Source organism: Ammospiza caudacuta, chromosome 16, assembly GCF_027887145.1.
Source record: "Ammospiza caudacuta isolate bAmmCau1 chromosome 16, bAmmCau1.pri, whole genome shotgun sequence".
NCBI lineage: Eukaryota > Metazoa > Chordata > Aves > Passeriformes > Passerellidae > Ammospiza > Ammospiza caudacuta.
In genome coordinates, this window is record NC_080608.1 from 16,998,614 (window position 1) to 17,020,009 (window position 21,396).

General features: G+C 60.2%; 1 protein-coding gene across 1 annotated transcript in view; it reads left to right on the forward strand.

Annotated features, from left to right (window-relative positions):
• The window catches only part of ABLIM3 (actin binding LIM protein family member 3), a 45,735-nt gene extending 24,339 nt beyond the window's left edge, over positions 1-21,396 (forward strand). Inside the window, exons 2-23 of the mRNA XM_058815034.1 lie at positions 4,184-4,321; positions 7,481-7,664; positions 7,751-7,863; positions 9,957-10,083; positions 10,182-10,275; positions 10,754-10,841; positions 11,317-11,375; positions 11,634-11,705; positions 12,049-12,204; positions 12,924-12,953; positions 13,398-13,527; positions 14,204-14,302; positions 15,822-15,872; positions 17,130-17,264; positions 17,576-17,640; positions 17,907-18,054; positions 18,832-18,861; positions 19,225-19,283; positions 20,078-20,138; positions 20,320-20,327; positions 20,777-20,857; positions 21,164-21,396. Of these exons, the coding sequence (XP_058671017.1) occupies positions 4,184-4,321; positions 7,481-7,664; positions 7,751-7,863; positions 9,957-10,083; positions 10,182-10,275; positions 10,754-10,841; positions 11,317-11,375; positions 11,634-11,705; positions 12,049-12,204; positions 12,924-12,953; positions 13,398-13,527; positions 14,204-14,302; positions 15,822-15,872; positions 17,130-17,264; positions 17,576-17,640; positions 17,907-18,054; positions 18,832-18,861; positions 19,225-19,283; positions 20,078-20,138; positions 20,320-20,327; positions 20,777-20,857; positions 21,164-21,277 (2,042 nt within the window). The 3' untranslated portion in view covers positions 21,278-21,396. The remainder of the gene's footprint in view (positions 1-4,183; positions 4,322-7,480; positions 7,665-7,750; positions 7,864-9,956; positions 10,084-10,181; positions 10,276-10,753; positions 10,842-11,316; positions 11,376-11,633; positions 11,706-12,048; positions 12,205-12,923; positions 12,954-13,397; positions 13,528-14,203; positions 14,303-15,821; positions 15,873-17,129; positions 17,265-17,575; positions 17,641-17,906; positions 18,055-18,831; positions 18,862-19,224; positions 19,284-20,077; positions 20,139-20,319; positions 20,328-20,776; positions 20,858-21,163) is intronic.

Consider the following 21,396-nt stretch of genomic DNA (forward strand, 5'->3'; position numbering starts at 1 on the left):
TGGGCTGTGTAATACTTCCTGCACGGGGCCACCAGGCGGGCAGCTGCTGCCTGCACACAATGCCCCAATGTTCCTGCACACAATCCCAGCCCGGCCCGGGCGTTCAGCACAAACCAGGGAGCTTTGGGCAGCGCTGAGCAGAGCAGGAGGGTGCCCTGAGCCGGGTCCTGACCCGTCCCCACGGGCACAGCCAGCAGCGGTGGCTCAGAGCCAGCTCTGGAGCGCAGCTAAAAGCATCTCTGCCATCCCCAGCTCCTCTCCATCACAGCAGCCAGGGCTTGGGATGTGTTGCTATGGACACCAGGAAGTTTTCCCTGGAGACCAGGAGCCCTCACCAAGCGATGCCTGCGTGTTCCGACACAGACTACTATTATTATTATTTTTTAAATTATTATTATATCAGTGTGTTCTGACACAGATTATTATTGTTATTGTTATTATTATTATTATGTCTATGTGTTCCGACACAGATATTATTATTATTATTATTATTATTATTATTATTATTATTATTATTATTATTATTATTATTATTATTATTATTATCATCTTGGTCTCCCCCCTTTCTTTGTGGTGAATGTTTCAGTGTGGATGGATTCCTGGCTTCCCCCTCTGCCCTGTTTTCCCCTCCCAGCTTTGTGGATTTCCATGGCTGTGTCCCAGGGCTTGGCTCCTTCTGGGCCAGGGTGTGAGCAGTGGGTGCGTGGGAGGAAGGCTCAGCTCTGTAACTCTTGCTCTCCTGGAGACCCCTGCAGGGAACATCCCTGATTTATTCCAGCCTTGGGAAATCCTCCTGGTCCCCTCAGGCAGCTGCAGAGCTCCTGGGCACCCATTACACCAGTAACCATCACAGGAGGTGCTGCATTCCTGCTCTGGGGTGGGGGTTCCCTGCTCCCTTCCTTTTGGTTGGGACCTCAGAGTGATCTAGGTCTGGACTAATTATTCTCTGCCGGGCTTGCTCCACGCCTTGTCACTCCTCTGCTGGCACTTGGTGTCCTTTAGGTGCCTCTGAGAGCTCTGGGCTTGCAGGGAAGGGAAATCCCAGCAGCTCCTGGACATCCAGGCTGGGTCTGAGCAGTGCAGGAGGCACTGGGATCTTCCTCAGCCCATTCCCAGCAGCTCCTGGAAGCCAAAGCTGGGTCTGAGCTGTGCAGGAACTTCCTCCCAGCCCATTCCCATCAGTTCCAGGAATGGAGCTCTGCTCCAGGAGGTTCAGCCCCTGTGGCTCTGGGCTCTTGGCACAGGGAACGGGATTTTACTGTGCCACAGTCTCAATGTCATTTTGACTTTTCCTGCCTGGCTTTTGAAGCTGATAATGGGCTGTTTCTGTTCCCTGTCACTTGATCTGCCCCTGGGTGAGCGAGGAGCCTCTGATGAGTGATCTCCTCTGTCCTGTGCCCCCTGTCCCTGCTCCGCAGGCACTTCACAGGCTGCCTTTCAATCAGCTGCTTCTCCTGTTCCTGGGAATGCAGTTCAGCCCTGGGTCAGAAGAGCTCTGGCCCATTGAAATCCTCCTTTTTGCTGCTTGACCTGCCCAGGTTGTGACTCCCTGTCGGAAATCTTGCAGCAAATGAATCCTGTGGTGCTTGGCGTGGTGTCAGCCTGGCTGGGGCTCCTGCCCTGCCCAGCACTCCTGGGAGGGGCAGGGAGAGCAGGGATTGCTCTGTTTGCTCCATGGGTCTGGGAGGGAGAGCAGGAATTGCTCTGTTTGCTCCATGGGTCTGGGAGGGAGAGCAGGAATTGCTCTGTTTGCTCCATGGGTCTGGGAGGGAGAGCAGGAATTGCTCTGTTTGCTCCATGGGTCTGGGAGGGAGAGCAGGAATTGCTCTGTCTGCTCCATGGGATTGGGAGGGAGAGCAGGAATTGCTCTGTTTGCTCCATGGAATTGGGAGGGAGAGCAGGAACTGCTCTGTTTGCTCCATGGGATTGGGAGGGAGAGCAGGAATTGCTCTGTCTGCTCCATGGGATTGGGAGGGAGAGCAGGAATTGCTCTGTTTGCTCCATGGGTCTGGGAGGGAGAGCAGGAATTGCTCTGTTTGCTCCATGGGTCTGGGAGGGAGAGCAGGGATTGCTCTGTTTGCTCCATGGGATTGGGAGGGAGAGCAGGAATTGCTCTGTTTGCTCCATGGGATTGGGAGGGAGAGCAGGAACTGCTCTGTTTGCTCCATGGGTCTGGGAGGCAGAGCAGGAATTGCTCTGTCTGCTCCATGGGATTGGGAGGGAGAGCAGGAATTGCTCTGTTTGCTCCATGGGATTGGGAGGGAGAGCAGGAACTGCTCTGTTTGCTCCATGGGTCTGGGAGGCAGAGCAGGAATTGCTCTGTCTGCTCCATGGGATTGGGAGGGAGAGCAGGAATTGCTCTGTTTGCTCCATGGGTCTGGGAGGGAGAGCAGGGATTGCTCTGTTTGCTCCATGGGATTGGGAGGGAGAGCAGGAATTGCTCTGTTTGCTCCATGGGATTGGGAGGGAGAGCAGGAATTGCTCTGTTTGCTCCATGGGTCTGGGAGGGAGAGCAGGAATTGCTCTGTTTGCTCCATGGGTCTGGGAGGGAGAGCAGGGATTGCTCTGTTTGCTCCATGGGATTGGGAGGGAGAGCAGGAATTGCTCTGTTTGCTCCATGGGATTGGGAGGGAGAGCAGGAACTGCTCTGTTTGCTCCATGGGTCTGGGAGGCAGAGCAGGAATTGCTCTGTCTGCTCCATGGGATTGGGAGGGAGAGCAGGAATTGCTCTGTTTGCTCCATGGGATTGGGAGGGAGAGCAGGAACTGCTCTGTTTGCTCCATGGGTCTGGGAGGCAGAGCAGGAATTGCTCTGTCTGCTCCATGGGATTGGGAGGGAGAGCAGGAATTGCTCTGTTTGCTCCATGGGTCTGGGAGGGAGAGCAGGGATTGCTCTGTTTGCTCCATGGGATTGGGAGGGAGAGCAGGAATTGCTCTGTTTGCTCCATGGGATTGGGAGGGAGAGCAGGAATTGCTCTGTTTGCTCCATGGGATTGGGAGGGAGAGCAGGAATTGCTCTGTTTGCTCCAAGCGTTTGGGAATTGCTTTCAGACACTTAAGCTACAAGAACGTAAAAATTTGGTGGGTGGTTGGTTGGTCAATGATTTATCATCATAGTTTGTATTTTTGTTTGGTTTTTGGAGGGGGACCAGTTCTGGGGCTAATTTTATGTTTGTTTAGGGGTGGTTGTAGAGTGATGGTTGATTGTCATTTTTGTTAGTAGGAAATATAGAGGAAGGTTAATTGAAAGTGTATTGACGACAAGTGATTTGGATAATGTAGGGATATATGGTTTAATTATTTGATTAATAAAGTAAAAATAAAACCCTCCCACAGAGCAGGAGGGTTTCATGTGGAGCGTGGGGTGAGGTTGCTGGGCATCCCCTGAGTGTCCCAGAGGGGTGAGGAGTGCAGGTGAAGCCCAGCAGTGTCACTGCAGGACATGAAAGAACACGAGCTCACACCGCTGTTCTCAAGGTGAAGAAAAAAGGGAAGTTTATTTTCTGATCTAACATTTATAGATTTCCAAGAGTGACAGTGGATTGGAGGGTGACAGTGCCACCTCTCCAATGACACTGGTCAAACCAACAGCCCATCAACTTCTCTTTTATAAAGGAATGCAAAACAATTGAGAAAGAATTGAGAAAGGATACAGACAGAAGGCTAAAAGATAATAATGAAAAACTCATTACTCCCTCCAGAGCTTTACAGTGATTGGTCATTAAGTTAAAACAATTCACATGAAACCAATGAAACAATCACCTGTTGGTAAACAACGTCCAAACACATTCCAAAACAGCAAAACACAGGAGAAGCAAATGAGATAATTATTGTTTTCATTTTTCTTTGAGGTTTCTCAGCTTCCCAGGAGAAAATCCTGGCAAAGGGATTTTTCAGAAGAAATTGTTTTCAGTTTTCTTTGAGGTTCTGAGTTTCACAGGAGAAAATCCTGGCAAAGGGATTTTTCAGAAGAAATTGTTTTCATTTTTCTTTGAGGTTCTGAGTTTCACAGGAGAAAATCCTGGCAAAGGGATTTTTCAGAAAATGTGACAGTGACATCGCTGGGTGCTGTCCCTCAGTGCTGGCCCTGTCACAGCCAGGCTGAGCTCAGTGCAGTGACACCCGGCCATGTCCCCCACCCTAACAGAGCCTTCCCCTCTCTCTCCTGCTCTCCCCCGTTGCAGTTCCCTACCAGCAGAGCCCCTACAGCTCCGGGAGCAGCTCCTCTGCCATCCAGTGCTACCGCTGTGGGGACACCTGCAAGGGCGAGGTCGTGCGCGTGCAGAGCAACCACTTCCACATCCGCTGCTTCACCTGCCAAGGTAGGACCAGGCTCCCCAAAAAGCTCCTGGCCAGGCTGTCCCACAGCCCTGGGGACAGACCTGTAGATCCCAAACATGCCCATCGGTGTCTGGGGTTGTCATTGTCTCCTTCAGCTGCTCCCAGAGCAGGAGGAGTGTCACGGTGTTCACCGGGGTCTCATGTTGAAGGGAGAGACTGAGATCTGACTCCATGTTTCAGAAGCTTGATTTATTATTTTATGATATGTATTACATTAAAACTGTACTAAAAAATAGAAGAAAAGGTTTAATCAGAAAGCTAGCAAAGCTAAGAATAGAAAAGAATGATAACAAAAGCTTCTGTCCCAGACAGAGATTCTAAGCCAGCTGGGCTGTGATTGGCCATTAAGTAGAAACAACCCCATGAAACCGATCACAGATCCATCCACCTGTTGCATTCCACAGCAGCAGATAACCATTGTTTACATTTTGTTCCTGAGGCCTCTCAGCTTCTCAGGAGGAAAAATCTCAAAGAAAAGATTTTTCGTGAAAAGATGTCTGCGACAGAGGAGGAGCAGGGGGAGGAGGCAGTGCCAGTGGGGGAGATGCCCAGAGCAGCTCCTGACAGAGCTGGGGCTGGGTGACACATCCCTGTGACACCCCTGTGACATCCCTGCCACCTGCCCATGGCCTGCAGCTGGAGCTGGTGCCCCCAGGGCTGGCAGGAGTGCAGCAGAGGTTCTTTGGATGCTGCTGAGCAGCAGGAGAGAGCTGCAGGGCTGTAAAGCTCATGGTGCAGAGCTGCTGCTGCTGCTCAGCTCCTTTATGGCAGCAGCTGCTCTCAGCCAGCTCCTGCAGGCTGTAAAATTCCCCATTCCAGGGCTCTTTAAAAGCCTCTTCCAAGCTCCCTGTGCCAAGCATGATCCCCATCCCCCTGGTCCCCCTCTTGCCAGAACAGAGGGGTTGGCTGCAGGTGACACTGTCCCCACCCTGCTGCAGCCCTGTCCCCCATGGGGGCAGCCCCAGGTTTTTGGGACTGGGATCTGTCCTGGGATGCCCTCAGGGCTGCCTTGCACCTGCAGGGCCCCGTGCTGAGCTCACTGCCCTGCCCCAGCCCGGCCTGGAGGCTGCAGCAGGAGCTGAGCATCCAGACAAAGAGCTCAGACAGCTTCAAAGGGAGCAGGAGCCAGCAGGGAGAGCCTGGCAGAGCTCACTGCCCGATTTCCAAGTGAAAGGGAATAAATAATGAGAGGAAATCCTCCTGTCTCACCTTCCCTTGCAGCTCTCACCTCCTGCCACCTCTGGCTGGCTCCAGCCCCGCTGAGCTGGCACAGGAGTGAGTGAGGGATGTGCTGTTCCACAGCAAACAGGGCACACAGCAGCCTCATTTTACATTGCATTTGCTTCCTGGTGCTGTCCCCGAGCTGCTGGCCTGTCCCTGCGTTGCTGGCCTGTCCCTTGTTGCTGACAGGCTGTTTGGGGGACCCAAATTCCCTGCTGGGTACCCCAAATGTGACCGTGTTCACAGGGGTCTCAGGTTGAGGGGAGAGACGAGGATCTGACTCCACGTTTCAGAAGGTTTAATTTATTTTTTTATGATATATATTACATTAAAACTACACTAAAACAATAGAAGAAAGGATTTCATCAGAAGGCTGGCTAAGAATAGAATAGCAAAGAATGATAACAAAGGCTCTGTCTTGGACTCTCTGTCCAAGCCAGCTGAGCTGTGATTGGCCATTAATTAGAAACATCTAGCATGAGCTAATCAAAGATTCACCTGTTGCATTCCACAGCAGCAGATAATCAACATTTACATTTTGTTTCTGAGGCCTCTCAGCTTCTCAGGAAGAAAAATCTTAAAGAAAGGATTTTCCATAACAGATGTCTGTGACACCCAGCCCCGCGGAGCAGCTGGGCCCGGAGATGCCCAGGGCAGGAGCTGCTCCCTGTGCCCTGCAGCTCCAGCTGTCCCCTGCCACCCAGGGACAGGACAGAGGGGCTGAGGGACAAGCACAGACCAAGGTGGGCTGTGCCAGCAGTGCCCGGTCACTCTGGTGTCCCCTCCCCACCCCAAGGGGACAAACCCAGACCAAGGTGGGCTGTGCCAGGGGTGCTCAGTCACTCTGGTGTCCCCTCCCCACCCTGTCACCCTGCAGGATGGGCTGGGCACGGTGGCCACCCTGTGCCAGCCCAGTGCCAGGTTGTGCTGCCCTGCAGGTCCCTCTGGCTGCAGAGGCCGTGGGAGGGAGGGAGGGAGATGATGCTGAGGCCAGGGCTGGCCACGTCTGCTCGGATTCCTGTGATGGGCTGTGCACCGCCCACGCTCCCCGCAGCAGGGCTGGACACGTGGAGAAACGAGCAGGGAGAGCTCCGAGCGTTGCCAGGAGCTGCTCCCGTCAGGGCAGGGCTCCGTGGCACTGCAGCACGGGGCTGGCAGGGACATCACCGCTGCCCAGCTGTCCCCAGCCCTGCCCTCATCTTCCTCACCCCGCCGAGGGGCTGAGCCCGGGCAGGGCAGCAGGTCCGGGCGGGGATGCCCGGGCCGTGCCCGTGCCCCTCCGTGCTGCAGGAGCGCTGCAGTGCGGGGGCTCCTGCGGGAGCGGCCCCGTCCCGCAGCCCGACACTGACATCTGCTGGGAGAGCCCAGAGCCCGGCTGGCCAGGGAAACCCTCGGAGATGGGAAACCCTGGGAGATAAATGCCTGCAGGCCAGGGAAACCCTGGGAGATAGACACCTGCGGGAGAGGGGAAACCTTGGGAGATAGGAAACCCTGGGAGATACCTGCAGGAGGAGAGGGAAACCCTGGGAGATGCCTGCAGGTGGCTGGAGAAGCCCTTGGAGATAGGAAACCCTGGGAGATGCCTTCAGGAGGCAAGGGAAACCCTCAGAGATGCCTGCAGGAGGTTGGAGAAACCCGTGGAAATAGATACCTGAAGGAGGCAAGGGAAACCCTCAGAGATGCCTGCAGGAGGCTGGAGAAACCCTGGGACATAGGAAACCCTCAGAGATGCCTGCAGGAGGTGAGGGAAACCCTGGGACATAGGAAACCCTCAGAGATGCCTGCAGGAGGCTGGAGAAACCCTGGGACATAGGAAACCCTCAGAGATGCCTGCAGGAGGTGAGGGAAACCCTGGGAGATAGATGCCTGCAGGAGGCTGGAAAAGGACCCACCCTGATGGCCGCACGTCCTCTCCCCAGTGTGTGGCTGTGACCTGGCCCAGTCAGGTTTCTTCTTCAAGAACCAGGAGTACATCTGCACCCAGGACTACCAGCAGCTGTACGGGACCCGCTGTGACAGCTGTGGGGACTTCATCACCGGCGAGGTCATCTCTGCCCTGGGCAGGACCTACCACCCCAAGTGCTTTGTCTGCAGCACCTGCAGGTCAGTGCCGGCTGCTGGCCCCTCTGAGAGGCAGGAGCAGCCCCGGGGGTCCCTGCTGACCCCTCCCCACGTGTCCCTGGACGCAGGAAGCCGTTCCCCATCGGGGACAAGGTGACGTTCAGCGGGAAGGACTGCGTGTGCCAGAACTGCTCCCACGCCCTGCTCAGCACCAAGCCCATCAAGATCCACGGGCCCAGCCGTAAGTTGTGCTGTGCTGGGTGCACACAGAGGGGCCACGTGTCCCTGCAGGGGTGACAGGGCGGGTTTGGGGTGACAGGACAGGTTTGGGGTCACCCTGCAGCCCTGCAGAGCCAGGGTATCACCGAGGGGTGGGAGGAGGGACGGGGCAGTCCTGCAGCTCCACCCAGGATTGCAGCGGTTTTGGGAACTCCCCTGGCCTGCTGGTGACCTGGGCAGGTGCCACCACCCTGGCAGAGCCCATGGGGAGGTTCTGGAGCTGTGTCCAAGCTGCTCCAAGTGGCTGCCCTGGGAATGCTCCTGGGGCTGTCACAGCACTGGCGTTCCTTGCTGGGTCTGCCAGCACTGAAAGGTTTATTCTGCTCATGCCCTTGCCCTGGTGAACCCCAGAGATCTCCTAAAAGTCAGCTGGAGCGATGGACAAGCTCTTTAGGGTGGGTTTGGCCTTGCTTTTGACCCCAGGTTGGGAGGACCTTCCCTTCCTGCCCTGGGGGTCAGTGCCTGACACAGAGTCCTGCAGCCAAGGCTGGGTGTCACCTGTGCTCCTTGTCACCCAGTCACCATGGTGACACTTCTGGTGGTGGGATTGGTGCTGATGGACCCCTGTGAGCCCCCCAAGCTGCCTCCCTCCCGAGCCCTGGATGGAGGGGACGTGGCAGGGTTGGACTGAGCCAAAGGACAGGAATTCCCTCATCTTCAGGCCAGGCTCTGCCTCCCTCCCGCCTTCCTCTCCCTCCCCATCCCCTTCCCGAGCTGCAGCGGGGTTACCTGAGGACACCATGCCCTATTCACGGCAGCTGCAGGCACACAGAGACTGTCCCTGGTGGCCCTGGTGGCCCTGGCAGTGCCACCAGCAGGGTGGCAGGGAGCTGTGCTGCATTCCACAGGGAAGGCATCCCTAGGAGCAGCCTCTCCCTGCAGCCCCAGCCCTGCAGCACCCGAAGGAGGGAGCAGATCCTGCCTTTGTGCAGGGCTCAGAAATGTTCCAGGCGGGGATTTGGGACAGAGCGGGCTGGGCTGGGCTGGGCTGGCTGCTCCTGCTTCCCCCGTGGCAGGGATGGGGTTAAACAAAACCCCCTCCAGGCAGCGCTGGAGCCCAGGGGAGGGAAGGACAAGGAGGAATCAAGGTCAGGGCTCCGGGCCGTGTGCTTCCTGCCGGGAGCCAGGGGAGGAAGGGAAGGGAGGCCGGAGCGGGGCCGGACGCGGGTGGACAGCACAGCCCTTCCTCTGCCGGACACTTCACCCTTGGGCACCTGCCAGCCCACGGGGCCCTCCCACAGCCCAGCACAGAGTGAAACAGCCTGGAAAACACCCTGAGGTCATCGAGTCCAAACTGTGACACAGCAGCTCCTCCTCAGCTCAACGCTGGCACTGGGTGCCAGGTCCAGGCTGTGAAACCCAGCGGGGACAGTGACCCAGCCCCTCCTGACCAATCAGTGCCCAGGCACTGCTTCAGATAAGAGTTTGTTCCTGGTGTCCAGCTGGCCTGGCTCAGACTGGGCACCCCGAGGGAAGCCCAGGGCTGTGGCTGGGTGCCAGAGGTATCTCTGAGGTCCCAAATTTCCTGCGCTGGGGACAAGCAGAGGTGACAGAAATCCACGGTGAAATGATTCCCACGAGGCTGCCTCGGGAGCAGGGTGTTTGCAACAGCATTGTGGTATTTCCAGGTTTCCCAGAGGGAGGAGGAAGGAATGAATCTGACTCCATGTTCTTAGAAGGCAAATTTATTATAATTTATTATAATTTATTATAATTTATTGTATTATTAAACTATACTAAAGAATAGAGAAAGGATACACACAGAAGGCTGAGATACTAATGAAAACTCATGACTCCTTCCAGAGTCCCAACACAGCTGGACCAGCAAAACACAGGAGAAGCAAATCAGATAATTATTGTTTTCATTATCTCTGAGGCTTCTCAGCTTCCCAGGAGAAAATCCTGGGTGAGGGGATTTTTGAGAAAATATGATGGTGACACAGCATCATCCCTGGCTCATCCTCCAGGGCAGGGCTTTCCCCTGGGGGTGAGGGCACTGCCAGGGCTATCACAGGGGTGTCCTTGCAGTGCCCACATTCCCTCCTGTCCCCCCAGACTGCGCTGGCTGCAAGGAGGAGATCAAGCAGGGCCAGTCCCTGCTGGCCCTGGAGAAGCAGTGGCACGTCAGCTGCTTCAAGTGCCAAACATGCGGGGTCATCCTCACCGGCGAGTACATCAGCAAGTGAGTGCCACCTGGGGGCTGGGGCCGGGGCTGGGGCGGGGCTGGCACTCCCCTGGCACTCCCCTGGCACCCACCCACCCCTCTGTGCCTCTCCCCAGGGACGGCATCCCCTACTGCGAGTCCGACTACCACGCCCAGTTCGGCATCAAGTGCGAGACCTGCGACCGCTACATCAGCGGCCGTGTCCTGGAGGTGAGTGAGTGCCAGGCCCTGGAGGTGAGTGCCAGGCCCTGGAGGTGAGTGAGTGCCAGGCCCTGGAGGTGAGTGAGTGCCAGGCCCTGGAGGTGGGTGAGTGCCAGGCCCTGGATGTGAGTGAGTGCCAGGCCCTGGAGGTGGGTGAGTGCCAGGCCCTGGAGGTGAGTGAGTGCCAGGCCCTGGAGGTGAGTGCCGGGCCCTGGAGGTGAGTGCCAGGCCCTGGAGGTGAGTGCCCTGCTGCTCTGGGACCCCTGGCTCTGCTTGCTGTGGGAGGTTTTGAGGAGAGCAGAACGTCCTGCAAGTTTCCAGTGGGGATGAAGCTGTCTCTGGTTTCTCCATGGGACGTGGAGGCCTCTGGGGACACCCCAGTTTGCTCAGTGGTCACTATGAGGGTGGCAGGGTCACTCAGGGACAGGGGACAGGGCCAGGCCAGCGTGTCCTGCCTGGCTCAGGCTCCTCTCTGCTCCCCTCACAGGCAGGAGGGAAGCACTACCACCCCACCTGTGCCAGATGTGTGCGCTGCCACCAGATGTTCACAGAGGGAGAGGAGATGTACCTGACAGGTAACATGGGGGGTTTGAGTTCTCCTGGCACCTCCTGGCCAGGGCCTGGCACCTCCTGACAAGGGTCTTTGTGTGTGCAGTGCCAGGGATCCTCTCCCACAGCTCTCCAGCTGCTGTGTGCGCAAATCCCTGCTCTCCATGAGCCCTGCCCCTGAGCTGGGAACTCCTCCTCTCCCTGCACACCTGGGCACAGCCCAATCTCTGCTCACTGAGCCCAAACATGGGGGTGTTGTGGTGTCCCCAGCTCGGTGTCACCCCAGTTTAACCAGCAGCAACTGGTTGGGCCGCCCCAAATCCACCTGAGTTTGCTGTCCCAGCTGAGGCTTGGCCCTGCCCTGCTCCATTCCCTGTCACAGACACTCAGTCCTCACTGCCCTGCACGCTCCTGTGGCACTGCTGGAGGTGGCAGGGGGACCTGGCTGTGCCCTGGCAGGGGGTGGCAGTGTGTGAGCACTGTCCCTTTGCTGCCCTGCAGGCTCTGAGGTGTGGCACCCCATCTGCAAGCAGGCAGCCAGAGCAGAGAAGAAGCTGAAGGTAGGCACCAGAGTGACAGGCATGTCACCAGGGTGAGGGGTGGCACGTCCCAGGTGCCATCGTCCTGTGTCCCTGCTGGAGCTGAACTGTTCTGGCAGTGCCCACAGCTGGGGTGGCTTCCTGAGGCTGCCCAGAGGATGGTGGCTGGCCGTGGCTGGGGCTGTGACAGTGACATTCAGCCCCAAGCCATCAATCTGCCTGCTCAGGGGTCCCTCCTTGCCCTGCCCTCACCTGCCCTCCCCGTTTGTGCCTCCACAGCACAGAAGGACGTCAGAAACCTCCATCTCGCCCCCTGGCTCCAGCATTGGCTCCCCAAACCGTGTCATCTGTGTAAGTCCAGCCTGCCCTCCCCAGGGGTGGCAGCAGCAGCTGCTCTTCAGTGGGACAAGCCCAGAATTTGGGGACAGCACGGACAAATCCCCCTGTCCCTGCAACACGCTGTGCCCCCAGTGCCATGGCACAGCTCAGGGGCATAGGAGGGGCACACCCCTGCCCTCCCAGCTCCTCTGCCCTCCCCTGCTGCCTCTCAGGCCTCTCCTCTGCCCTGTCCCTGCTGCTGGGGTGGCACTGAGCTCTGTCTGCCCTGTGCTGGCTCCACACTGCGCTCCAGCCTCCCCTCCCTTCTCTCCTCCTCTTCCTTTCCATCTCCATGTCTGTCTCTCCCTCTCCCCAGGCTAAAGTGGATAATGAGATCCTTAATTACAAAGACCTGGCAGCTCTTCCCAAGATTAAAGCCATCTATGAGGTGCAGCGTCCCGACCTCATTTCCTACGAGCCCTATCACAGATACACGTCGGACGAGACGCTGGAGAGATATAGCTATGGGGAGGTACTGATAGAGCTGTGGGGAGGAACCGAGGCTGCAGGAGCCCTGCTGGGGGGCAGGAACGGGCCCCAGGCTGGGCACAGCTCTGGGGGGCTCCTCCGTGCCAGGGGGAGCCGTGCAGGGAGGCAGGAGTGGGGCAGGGCCTGCCCAGGGCTTGGGGAGGGTCAGTGATGGAGGTGAAGGGATGCTGCTGTAGTCAGAGAGATCCCAGTGAGCTCAGGGCTGTGTGAGAGGAGTGATGGGCAGGGAATGCACCCTCACAGCCCTGGGCATGGCCCTGGCAGGCAATCCTGCCTGCAGAACCTCTGGGGCACCTCTGGAGCACCCAAAGTGGTGCTGGAAGAGGATTTGGTGGCAGCAGCACCTGAAGAGGATTTGGGGGCAGCACCTGCAGAGGATTTGGCAGCAGCCCCTCTCCCATGCCCACCCCGATGTTCTGCCACAAGCCTGGTGTCCTGCAGCCCACCAGGACGGTGCAGGCAGCGTGGCCATGGCCCTGTGTGCCTCCCCCTCTCCACAGAGGTGTCTGAGTTGCTCCTGCCAGTTCCTCTCCTGGCCAGGGCTCCCTGCCCAGCTCAGCTCTGGCTGCACCCCCAGCGTACCCCAGGCAATCCAGCTGCTGTGGGAGCCCAGTCTGTCCCTGTCCTCCTAACCATGTGCTGTCTCTCTCTCTCTCTCTCTCTCTCTGTTTTCCTCCTCACTTTGCCTCCTGCTGCCTGCAGTCCCTGGGGACCCTCTCCCCATACTCACAGGTAATGTCCCTGTGGGCACCGGGTCTGTCACCTGCTGCTGCCCCAGCATGTCCCCCTGCCCAGAGCCTCTGCTGTCCGTGCCCCCGGGCTGGAGGCTGTCCCAGGGTGTGGGGTGACAGGGGAGGGGGGCTGTTGTGTCCTTCAGGCCCCGAGAGAGCAGGGTCAAAGACCTCCCTGGCAGAATGACCTCAGGGTGCAGCTTCTGCCCCATGGAGGCAGCCCCAGTGACTGGGGACGAATTCAAGGGAAGGGGACAATCTCCAGGCACAAACCTCTGTCACCTGCTCCAAACCCTGGGCTGTGCTGCCTGTGCCTTGGCAGGGCAGGCTGGGGACCTATGCAGCCTCAGGGGACACTCAGAGCCAGTGCCAGTGTCACACGCAGGGCACTGTCTGACCCCCCCATGCCAGTCTAACCCCGCTCTCCACACCCTCCCCACGCCAGGACATCTACGAGAGCTTTGACCCGCGGCAGAGGCGAGCCTCCAGCCCCGGCTACATCGACTCCCCCACCTACAGCCGCCAGGGCATGTCCCCCACCATGCCCAGGTCCCCCCACCACTTCTACCGCTCAGGTGAGGATCTGGGCTGCGGCCCCACCGCCAGGGGGAGAGAGGATCACAAAGACATCGCTGGGATTTATTTCTGCGCTTTCTCATCTGGCCGGCGGCAGGCGGCCTGGGGTGGCCCATGATGGGAGCGGTGCCAGCTCTGCCCATCCTCTGTTCTCCAAACTCCTGTGAGCAGCAAGGAGAGGCCAAGGGGAATTTGGGGCTCGGGCAGGATGGGATGGGAGGCAGGTGGCCTCCAGCTCTGGTGCAGACCCCTCGGCTGCCCTGGCGGCTCTGGGAGGGGCACGCAGCAGATGTTTGTGCCCGGGGAGCTCCTTGCGCACGGAGCACGGCGGGGAGCAGAGCATGCCTGGGCCGTGTCTGCCGTCCTCTGGAGCTGCGGAGGAAGGACTGGAACCCTCTGAGCTCACCGAGAGCCCCCTGCACGGCCAGGGGCTCCTCAGTGCCTCTGCAGCACGCTCGGCTTTTCCCAGCCCCGCTCCGGGCTGTGCTCTGCACCCCGGGGATGCGGGAAGTGCCCCGCTCCATCAGCGCCGCTCCCGGGCCGCAGATCCCCGTCACTGCCGCTCACCCGGCTCACCGCCGCTGCTCTAACACCGCCGCATTTAACACCCATTTTCTTCTGCCTCTTGTTCTCTCTCTCGGTCACTCACGGCTGCTTCTGCTGGGCCCCGCGCAGGCACCGAGAGCGGGCGCAGCTCCCCCTACTATAGCCAGTTAGATGTGAGGTCCTCCACTCCAACCTCATACCAAGCGCCCAAGCATTTCCACATCCCAGGTAGGCTCCGGAGCGCGCCGCTGCCCGGGGAGCCGTGTCCGTGGCATGCCCGCATGTGCCGTGCCCGCTGTGTCGCATGCCCAGCTCCGCCGCCTGCCTAGAGCCAGGATCGACCCCTGGGAGAGGCCATCCATAAACAGGACCTTGAACCCTCCTCCTCCTCCTCCCCATCACCACCCGGAGGTCCCGGAGCCTCCCGGAGCCCGCTCGATCCTTGCAGCATCCCTCTTCTTCCTCCTCCGCCCTGCCCTCCTCCACTGTTCCCCACACCGAGATGAGTGTCCTGGTGAGATCCTGTCCCCATCCCTGCCTCCCCCAGGGTCACAGCCTGTCTGCCAGAGGCCTTTGCACAGCCCTCCGCTACAGATGACTATTTTATACCCCCCTAGGGCCCGCCGCTCCCTCCCCCCAGCGTGCGCTGGGCTTGCCAGATGCCTGCTCCCCTTCTGCAGGGATTGCAGGGGGCCACCAGGTAAGGGCCACCCCGCCCCGGCCACGCACAGCCCACGGGGACGGGGCAGGAAGGGACAGGGGGTTGGGAAGCAGGCAGAGCTGCCCATTGTCACCCCTCGGCAGGGTCAGAACCCGCAGCGCCCACCCAGCTGGGGCATCTCCCCGTGCCCCGAGAGCCTGGCACCCTCCCCGAGGCATCGCCAGTGCTCTGAGCACACCCGGAGGCTCCTCCAGCTCCGCTCCCACCCCTGCCCTGCTCATCCCATCCCTGCCCATCCCATCCCTTCCCTGCCCTGTCCATCCCTGCCCTGCCTGTCCCATCCCTGCCCATCCCATCCCTTCCCTGCCCTGTCCATCCCTGCCCTGCCTGTCCCATCCCTGCCCGTCCCTGCGGTGTTTATGGATGGCTCCCTCCCTGCTCCAGCTCGCTTTCCCTCCCGACTCGCTCTTTTCTCTCTCTGTGCTGCGCAAAGAGGCTTTGGCTGACGCTGGCTCGCCCCAGGTAGCTCGCAGGCGGTGCTGGCACCCCCAGAGCGGTGCCCGGCTGCCAGGCTGTGCCCCTGCCCCGGTGCATGCTGTCGCTGGCTGCTCGCTGCATGTCCTGGCACTGCTGGGCAGCCGGGACCGCTCCGTGCCAGGGCTGCCGGCCCGGGGCACTCCCGGACACTCCCGGATCCCTCCCTGGGCCCTCCCGGAGCTCTCCCGGGGCCTTCCCGGATCCCTCCCGGAGCCTTCCGGGGCCTTCCCGGGGCCTTCCCGGATCCCTCCCGGAGCCTTCCGGGGCCTTCCCGGGGCCTTCCCGGATCTCTCCTTGGGCACTCCCGGAGCCAGCCCGGATCCCTCCCGGGGCACTCCAGGATCCCTCAGGGAGCCTCCCTGGATCCCTCTCTGGGCCCTCCCGGGTCACTCCCGGTACACTGGAGGGCCCGGGGGTGTCTCTGTGATGGAACCGTGACCTGAGGGTGGTGGCACCGGCAGGACCCGTGTCCTGTGCTCTCCCAGCACGCCCGCACTCACCTCCCTCTCTCCCTTCTTTCTTCCCTTTCTCTCTCTCTTGTCCCATCAGCTGCTGGCGAGAGCAACATCTACAGGAAACCGCCCATCTACAAGCGGCACGGTACGGTCTGTCCGTCTGTCTGTCCGTCCCTGTCCCCCTGTCACCCCTGAGCATGCCCTGCGCTCAGGGGCTGGGTGGGAGGTGGGGCAGGCAGCAGGGTGTGGGCTGGGCTCTGGTGGGATGTGTCTGCTCTGGGCAGCAGGGAGGGATCACAGCTGTCACTTTGGAGCATCCCTGTGGTGAGGGATGCAGCAAAGGCTGGCAGGGACACCAGGGATGGCTGTGGCAGGGGGAGCAGGGCCTTGGTGGGTAAGGGAGTCGGAGCAGCCTCGGAAAAGGGATGAAAAAAGCAATTTGCAGTTGAAAATGCAGCCCTGGAGAAAATGCAGCCCATCGTGGGCGGCTGCTCCAGCGTGTAACAGGCCTGGGGGTGTTGCAGGTTGGGGAGGGTGCTTGGTGACCCTCGGTGTTGGGTGGCTCTCAGTGTGGGGTGGCTCTTGGTGTTTGGGTGGCTCTTGGTGTTTGGGTGGCCCTTGGGGCTTGGTGGCTCTCGGTGTTTGGTGGCCCCCAGTGTTTGGTGGCTCTCAGAGGGGCTGGCTGGCTCTGTCCCCTCCTGCTCCTGCTCACGGAGGGACAGTTGCTCCCCTGGGCAGTAACTGTGTCTGTCTCCTCTCTCTCCCTGCTCTCCCCTCCCTCCTGCCCATCTCCCACTGCCTGCTGCTGCCTGCTCCTGCTGCTGTAAGTACTGCTGGGTGCCCTGTGCCTGCCAGGCTCTGCCACCTCCTGGCCCTGCTGCTCCTTCCCCTGTCACCCTCCCGGCCTCTGGTGCAGCAGAGCTCCCCCCTGGGCTCCCCTGTGTGCTATCGAGGCTCTGTCCCCAGCCTGAGCAGCCTGTGTGTCCATGCCATGAGGAGCCACCCCTGCCAGAGCCCCTCTGCTGCCATCTGTCCCTGGCAGAGCCCAGAGAGCCCCGTCCCTGCTGGGGCTGAGCCTTCCTCCATCCCCTCTGTCACCTCCTGGGGACAGCACAGCACAGCCTGGTGGCGCTGCTGGCACTGGATGAGCACGGTGCAGGACATAGCACTTGTGGTGCCGTGGGCTCTCAGCCATTTGGGTCCCTTCCCAGCCACCCCAGTGACATCCCCTGCTTGTCACTGTCCCCTCTGTCTGCCTCAGCAGTTGGAGAACTGATTATTCCCAGCTCTGTCCGTGCCCAGACACAAATCCCTGGCAGTCCTGGGGAGGGAAGAGGATCTGCCTTGGGTTGGGGGGGATCTCTGCAGATCCTCACCCTGGCTCTGTCCCCTCCTTTTGCAGACACCCCCTCTGCAGCCACCAAGAGTAAAACCAGCGAGGACATCGCTCAGTCATCCAAGTACAGCCCTGCCTACTCCCCTGACCCCTACTACCACTCTGAGTCTGAGTACTGGTCCTTCCAGGGCTCACCCAAAGGTAACAAATCCCCCTTGGGCTGGGAGGAAGGGAAACCCATTCGTGCTCCACGTTTTCTGGGAGGAAATCCCGCTTTGAGTTGGGTCTGGACACAAAACTGGGGTTGGGCTGAGATACCTGCCAAGGTGACCCCAAAACCCAAAGAGTGTCCAGGAGCCAACTGTCCCCACGGAGCTGGGGACTGTCTCCTCCCTGCCTGTCCATTTTTGTCCCCATCTGGCCCCTGCTGTGTCCCCATGGAGCTGGGGACTCCCCTCTCCCTGCCTGTCCCCCCTTTGTCCCCACCTGACCCCTGCTGTGTCTCCCTGCAGCTCCCCGGGCCCGGAGGTTCTCCTCAGGTGGGGAGGAGGACGGGTACGACCGGGGCATGCACAAGGTGAGTGCCAGCCCTGCTGGGCACAGCCAGCACCAAACTGTCCCCAGCTGGCTCAGCCACCCCAGAGGGTGCCACCACCATCCCCATGGCCCTGGGCCATCTGTCCCCTCCTGACCACCCCGATCAGAGGCTCTGAAGGAGGGGACAGCATCCCCCTGCCCAGGAGATGCCCAGCCCATGCCAGGGGATGCTGTGCCCTCCTGTGGGTGCCAGGGAGGGCTGGGCAGGCACAGGAAGGGTGGCAGGTGGCTTTTCCCCCCTGGCAGATCCAGAGTGGCATCGGGAGGCTGATCCTGAGGGAGGAGATGAAGGCTCGCTCCAACTCCTACGCAGACCCCTGGACCCCCCCTCGCAGCTCGGCCAGCAGCAGGGAGGCCCTGCACACCGTGGGCTACGAGGGCTCCCTCAATGGCTGTAAGGCTGTCCCTCTGTCCTTCTGTCCCTCCGTCCCACCCACCACAGCCCCAGCCCCTCGGGAGGGGTGGAGAGGGAGGAATGGGATGGGGAAAGGGCTGATGAGGATGCTGGGCATGGAGCTGGGCATGGAGCTGGGCTCTTTGCCTCTCTGGAGGGCCCCATCCACCCCCTGTGCCCCAGCTGGGATGGGGCATTGCCCAGGGGGCAGCCTGGAGTGGCTGAGGGGTCCCTTGGGGGTCTGGCAGCACAGCCATGCCCAGGTGCTGTCACCTGGTCTGGGATGGCCCCCCAGGGCTGCCTCGCTCACCTTGCTCTTCTCACAGAGCCCCCAGGGCCCCCAGCCCTGCCCTTGGGGCCACTTGAGAGCCTGGCAGCACAGCTGGCCCTGCCCGTTCCCTGCTCTCCTGGCAGCACAGCTGGCCCTGCCCGTTCCCTGCTCTCCTGGCAGCACAGCTGGCCCTGCCCGTTCCCTGCTCTCCTGGCAGCACAGCTGGCCCTGCCCGTTCCCTGCTCTCCTGGCAGCACAGTTGGCCCTGCCCGTTTCCTGCTGTCCTGGCAGCACAGCTGGCCATGCCCGTCCCCTGCTCTCCTGGCAGCACAGCTGGCCCTGCCCGTTCCATGCTCTCCCTCCTCGTGGCACATCTGCCCTGGTGGAGCTGGCTGGGGATGCTCAGGGAGCCCCTCAGCCCCGGGAGCCCCAGGGAGGGTCTGTGGGGCTGGGGATGGGCAGCTGTGCATGGATGGGGCCCTGACAGAGCTCTGCTCTCCCTGCAGCTCCCCGCACCCATTACCTGGCTGACAGCGGTGAGTGCCTGAGCCCAGCCCTCCCCAGCCCCTCCTGGGATCCTGAGCTGAGCTGGAGGAGCTGCTGGGACCTGGGAGGGGAGAAGGGAAGCCAAAAGGAGCCCTTGAAAGGCTGGGTTAGGACAGAGCTGGTGCAGGGCAGAGAGGATGAGAGGGGGAGCTGGGAGAGGAGAATGGGTTCCCTGGAGGGTGAGGTGGGAGGGTGCCATGGGAAGGGGATTTTGGGGAGAGATATATCAGCACAGGCTGGAAATGAGCTGGAGCTGGGAGGAGACAGAGCTGGGAGCACAGGGGCAGAGGGTGGGGGCTGTCCTGGGCTGTCATTGCTGCTTTTCCCTGATGGAATTGGTGCCTTCTTTGCAGATCCCCTCATTTCTAAATCGGCCTCGCTCCCTGCCTACAGGAGGAACGGGCTGCACAGGGTGAGTGCCTCCTGCTGCTGCCAGGCCTTCCCCCTTGTGCCAGGCCTTCCCCCTTGTGCCAGCCATTCCCCATTGTGCCAGGCATTCCCCATTGTGCCAGGCTTTCCCTATTGTGCCAGGCTTTCCCCCTTGTGCCAGGCCTTCCCCCTTGTGCCAGGCATTCCCCCTTGTGCCAGGCTTTCCCCCTTGTGCCAGGCTTTCCCCCTTGTGCCAGGCCTTCCCCATTGTGCCAGACATTCCCCCTTCTCCCAGACATTCCCCCTTGTGCCAGGCATTCCCCCTTCTCCGAGGCATTCCCAATCTCCAAGGCATTCCTCCCTCTTCCAGGCTTTCCCAAATCTCTTCTCCCAGGCATTCCCCATTGTCCCAGGCTCCTCCAAGCCCCCAGTGCTCCCTTTCCATCACTGGGATCTCCTGTTTCCCCCTCCTCTGCATCCCTGCTGTCGCTGCCGCCCTGTGCCAATCCAAAATTATTATCATTAATAATTATTATTTATTGGTGTCCAAAGAGCCCTGTCCAGGCAGTGTCTGCCCTGAAACTCCCACAGAGCAAATCCAGAGGGATGCTGGTGTTGCTTTCCCCCAGAAGAGCTTTGCTTTGTATCCTGGCGTTGTTTGGGATCAGGAGCTCTGGGCGGGTCACTTCACCTCCCTGTGCCTCACTTTCCCTGCTGCAGGGTGGGAACCCTGGTGTCCCCCCCTGGGGACGTGGGAGGTGCCCCTGGGCTGTCTGGAGGAGCCTCCCTCCCTCTCTCAGCCCCTCTGTCTCTGTCCATCTGTCCTTCCCTCCGCAGCCTCCCAGTGCGGAGCTGTTCCACTACGACAGCACCAACGCCGTCAACTGGGGCATGCGAGGTGAGGGGGGACACTGGGACATCTTGGGGACACCCTGAGGGGCCGCCCATGCTGAGGGGCTGCCAACCCCCCCCGGCAGCTCTGCAGGAGGATGGGGTCCGCCCAGGCAGCCCCGGGGCAGGGCGGTGGCAGCAGAGCTGGGGCTCACGTCTGTCTGTCTGTCTGTCTGCTCTCCCCACAGAGTACAAGGTAAGAGCCTTCTGCTGCAAGGAGAGGCCACCAGCCAGAGCCCCAGGGATGTGTCCGTGTGTCCCCAGGCTCTGCAGAGGGAAACTCAGCCCTCTGCCTTTGTTCTGCTCCATCCTGGACCTGGCAGCCCCATCCCAGCACCGTGGGGCTCACACCAGAGCCCCTTCCCTGCCCAGGTGCTGCTGAGCACAATTGTCCCCTGGGTGAGGAGCAGAGCAGGGGGTTGTGCTGCTCACACCCTGCCTGGGTCATTCCTGCTGGTTGTTCCAGAGCCACCACAGAGCTCCGGGGTGGATCAGAGTCACCCTGAGAGCAGCTCCCACCTCTCCTTGTCCCACCCAGGCTCTGGAGGCAGCTGTGCCACCCAAGCCCTGTTAAATACAGGGGGCAGGAGGCCTTGCCCTTGTTCCCAAGGGTGCCCCAGTGTCCCTGTCCCTGTCCCTGTGCAGATTTACCCCTACGAGCTGCTCCTGGTGAAGACGAGGGGGAGGAACCAGCTGCCCAAAGACGTGGACAGGACTCGGTTAGAGGTGAGAGGAGCCCTCGGCCCTGGGCACAGTCAGGGCACAGAGGGACCTGATCCCATGGGGGTGGCCCTGGCATGTGGTGTGTGGGGCTGTGTGAGGAGCATGTCCCTGTGTGCTCAGGGGCAGGGCACTGTCACAGGGCTCCTGCTGTCCCCTGTGCCTCTGGCAGGGGCAGGAGGGAGGCAGGTCCCCCCATTCCCAGGGGAGCAGTGCTGGGTTCGTGTCACCCCCTTGTGCCAGCAGGCAGGGGATGCCCTCAGAGCCCCTGGCAGGTGCCCAGCTCTGGCCCAGCCCCCTGTTTCTCCCCAGAGACACCTGTCCCAGGAGGAATTCTACCAGATCTTCGGCATGACCATGGCCGAGTTCGACCGCCTGGCGCTGTGGAAGAGGAACGAGCTGAAGAAGCAGGCCCGGCTGTTCTGAGCCAGGGCACTATAAATATATACATACCTATAAATATATACATAGAGAGATCTCTATATGGCAGCTCTGTATGATTCTGGGGGCTGCACGGGCCGCTGGGGCTCTCTCTGCACCCCTGA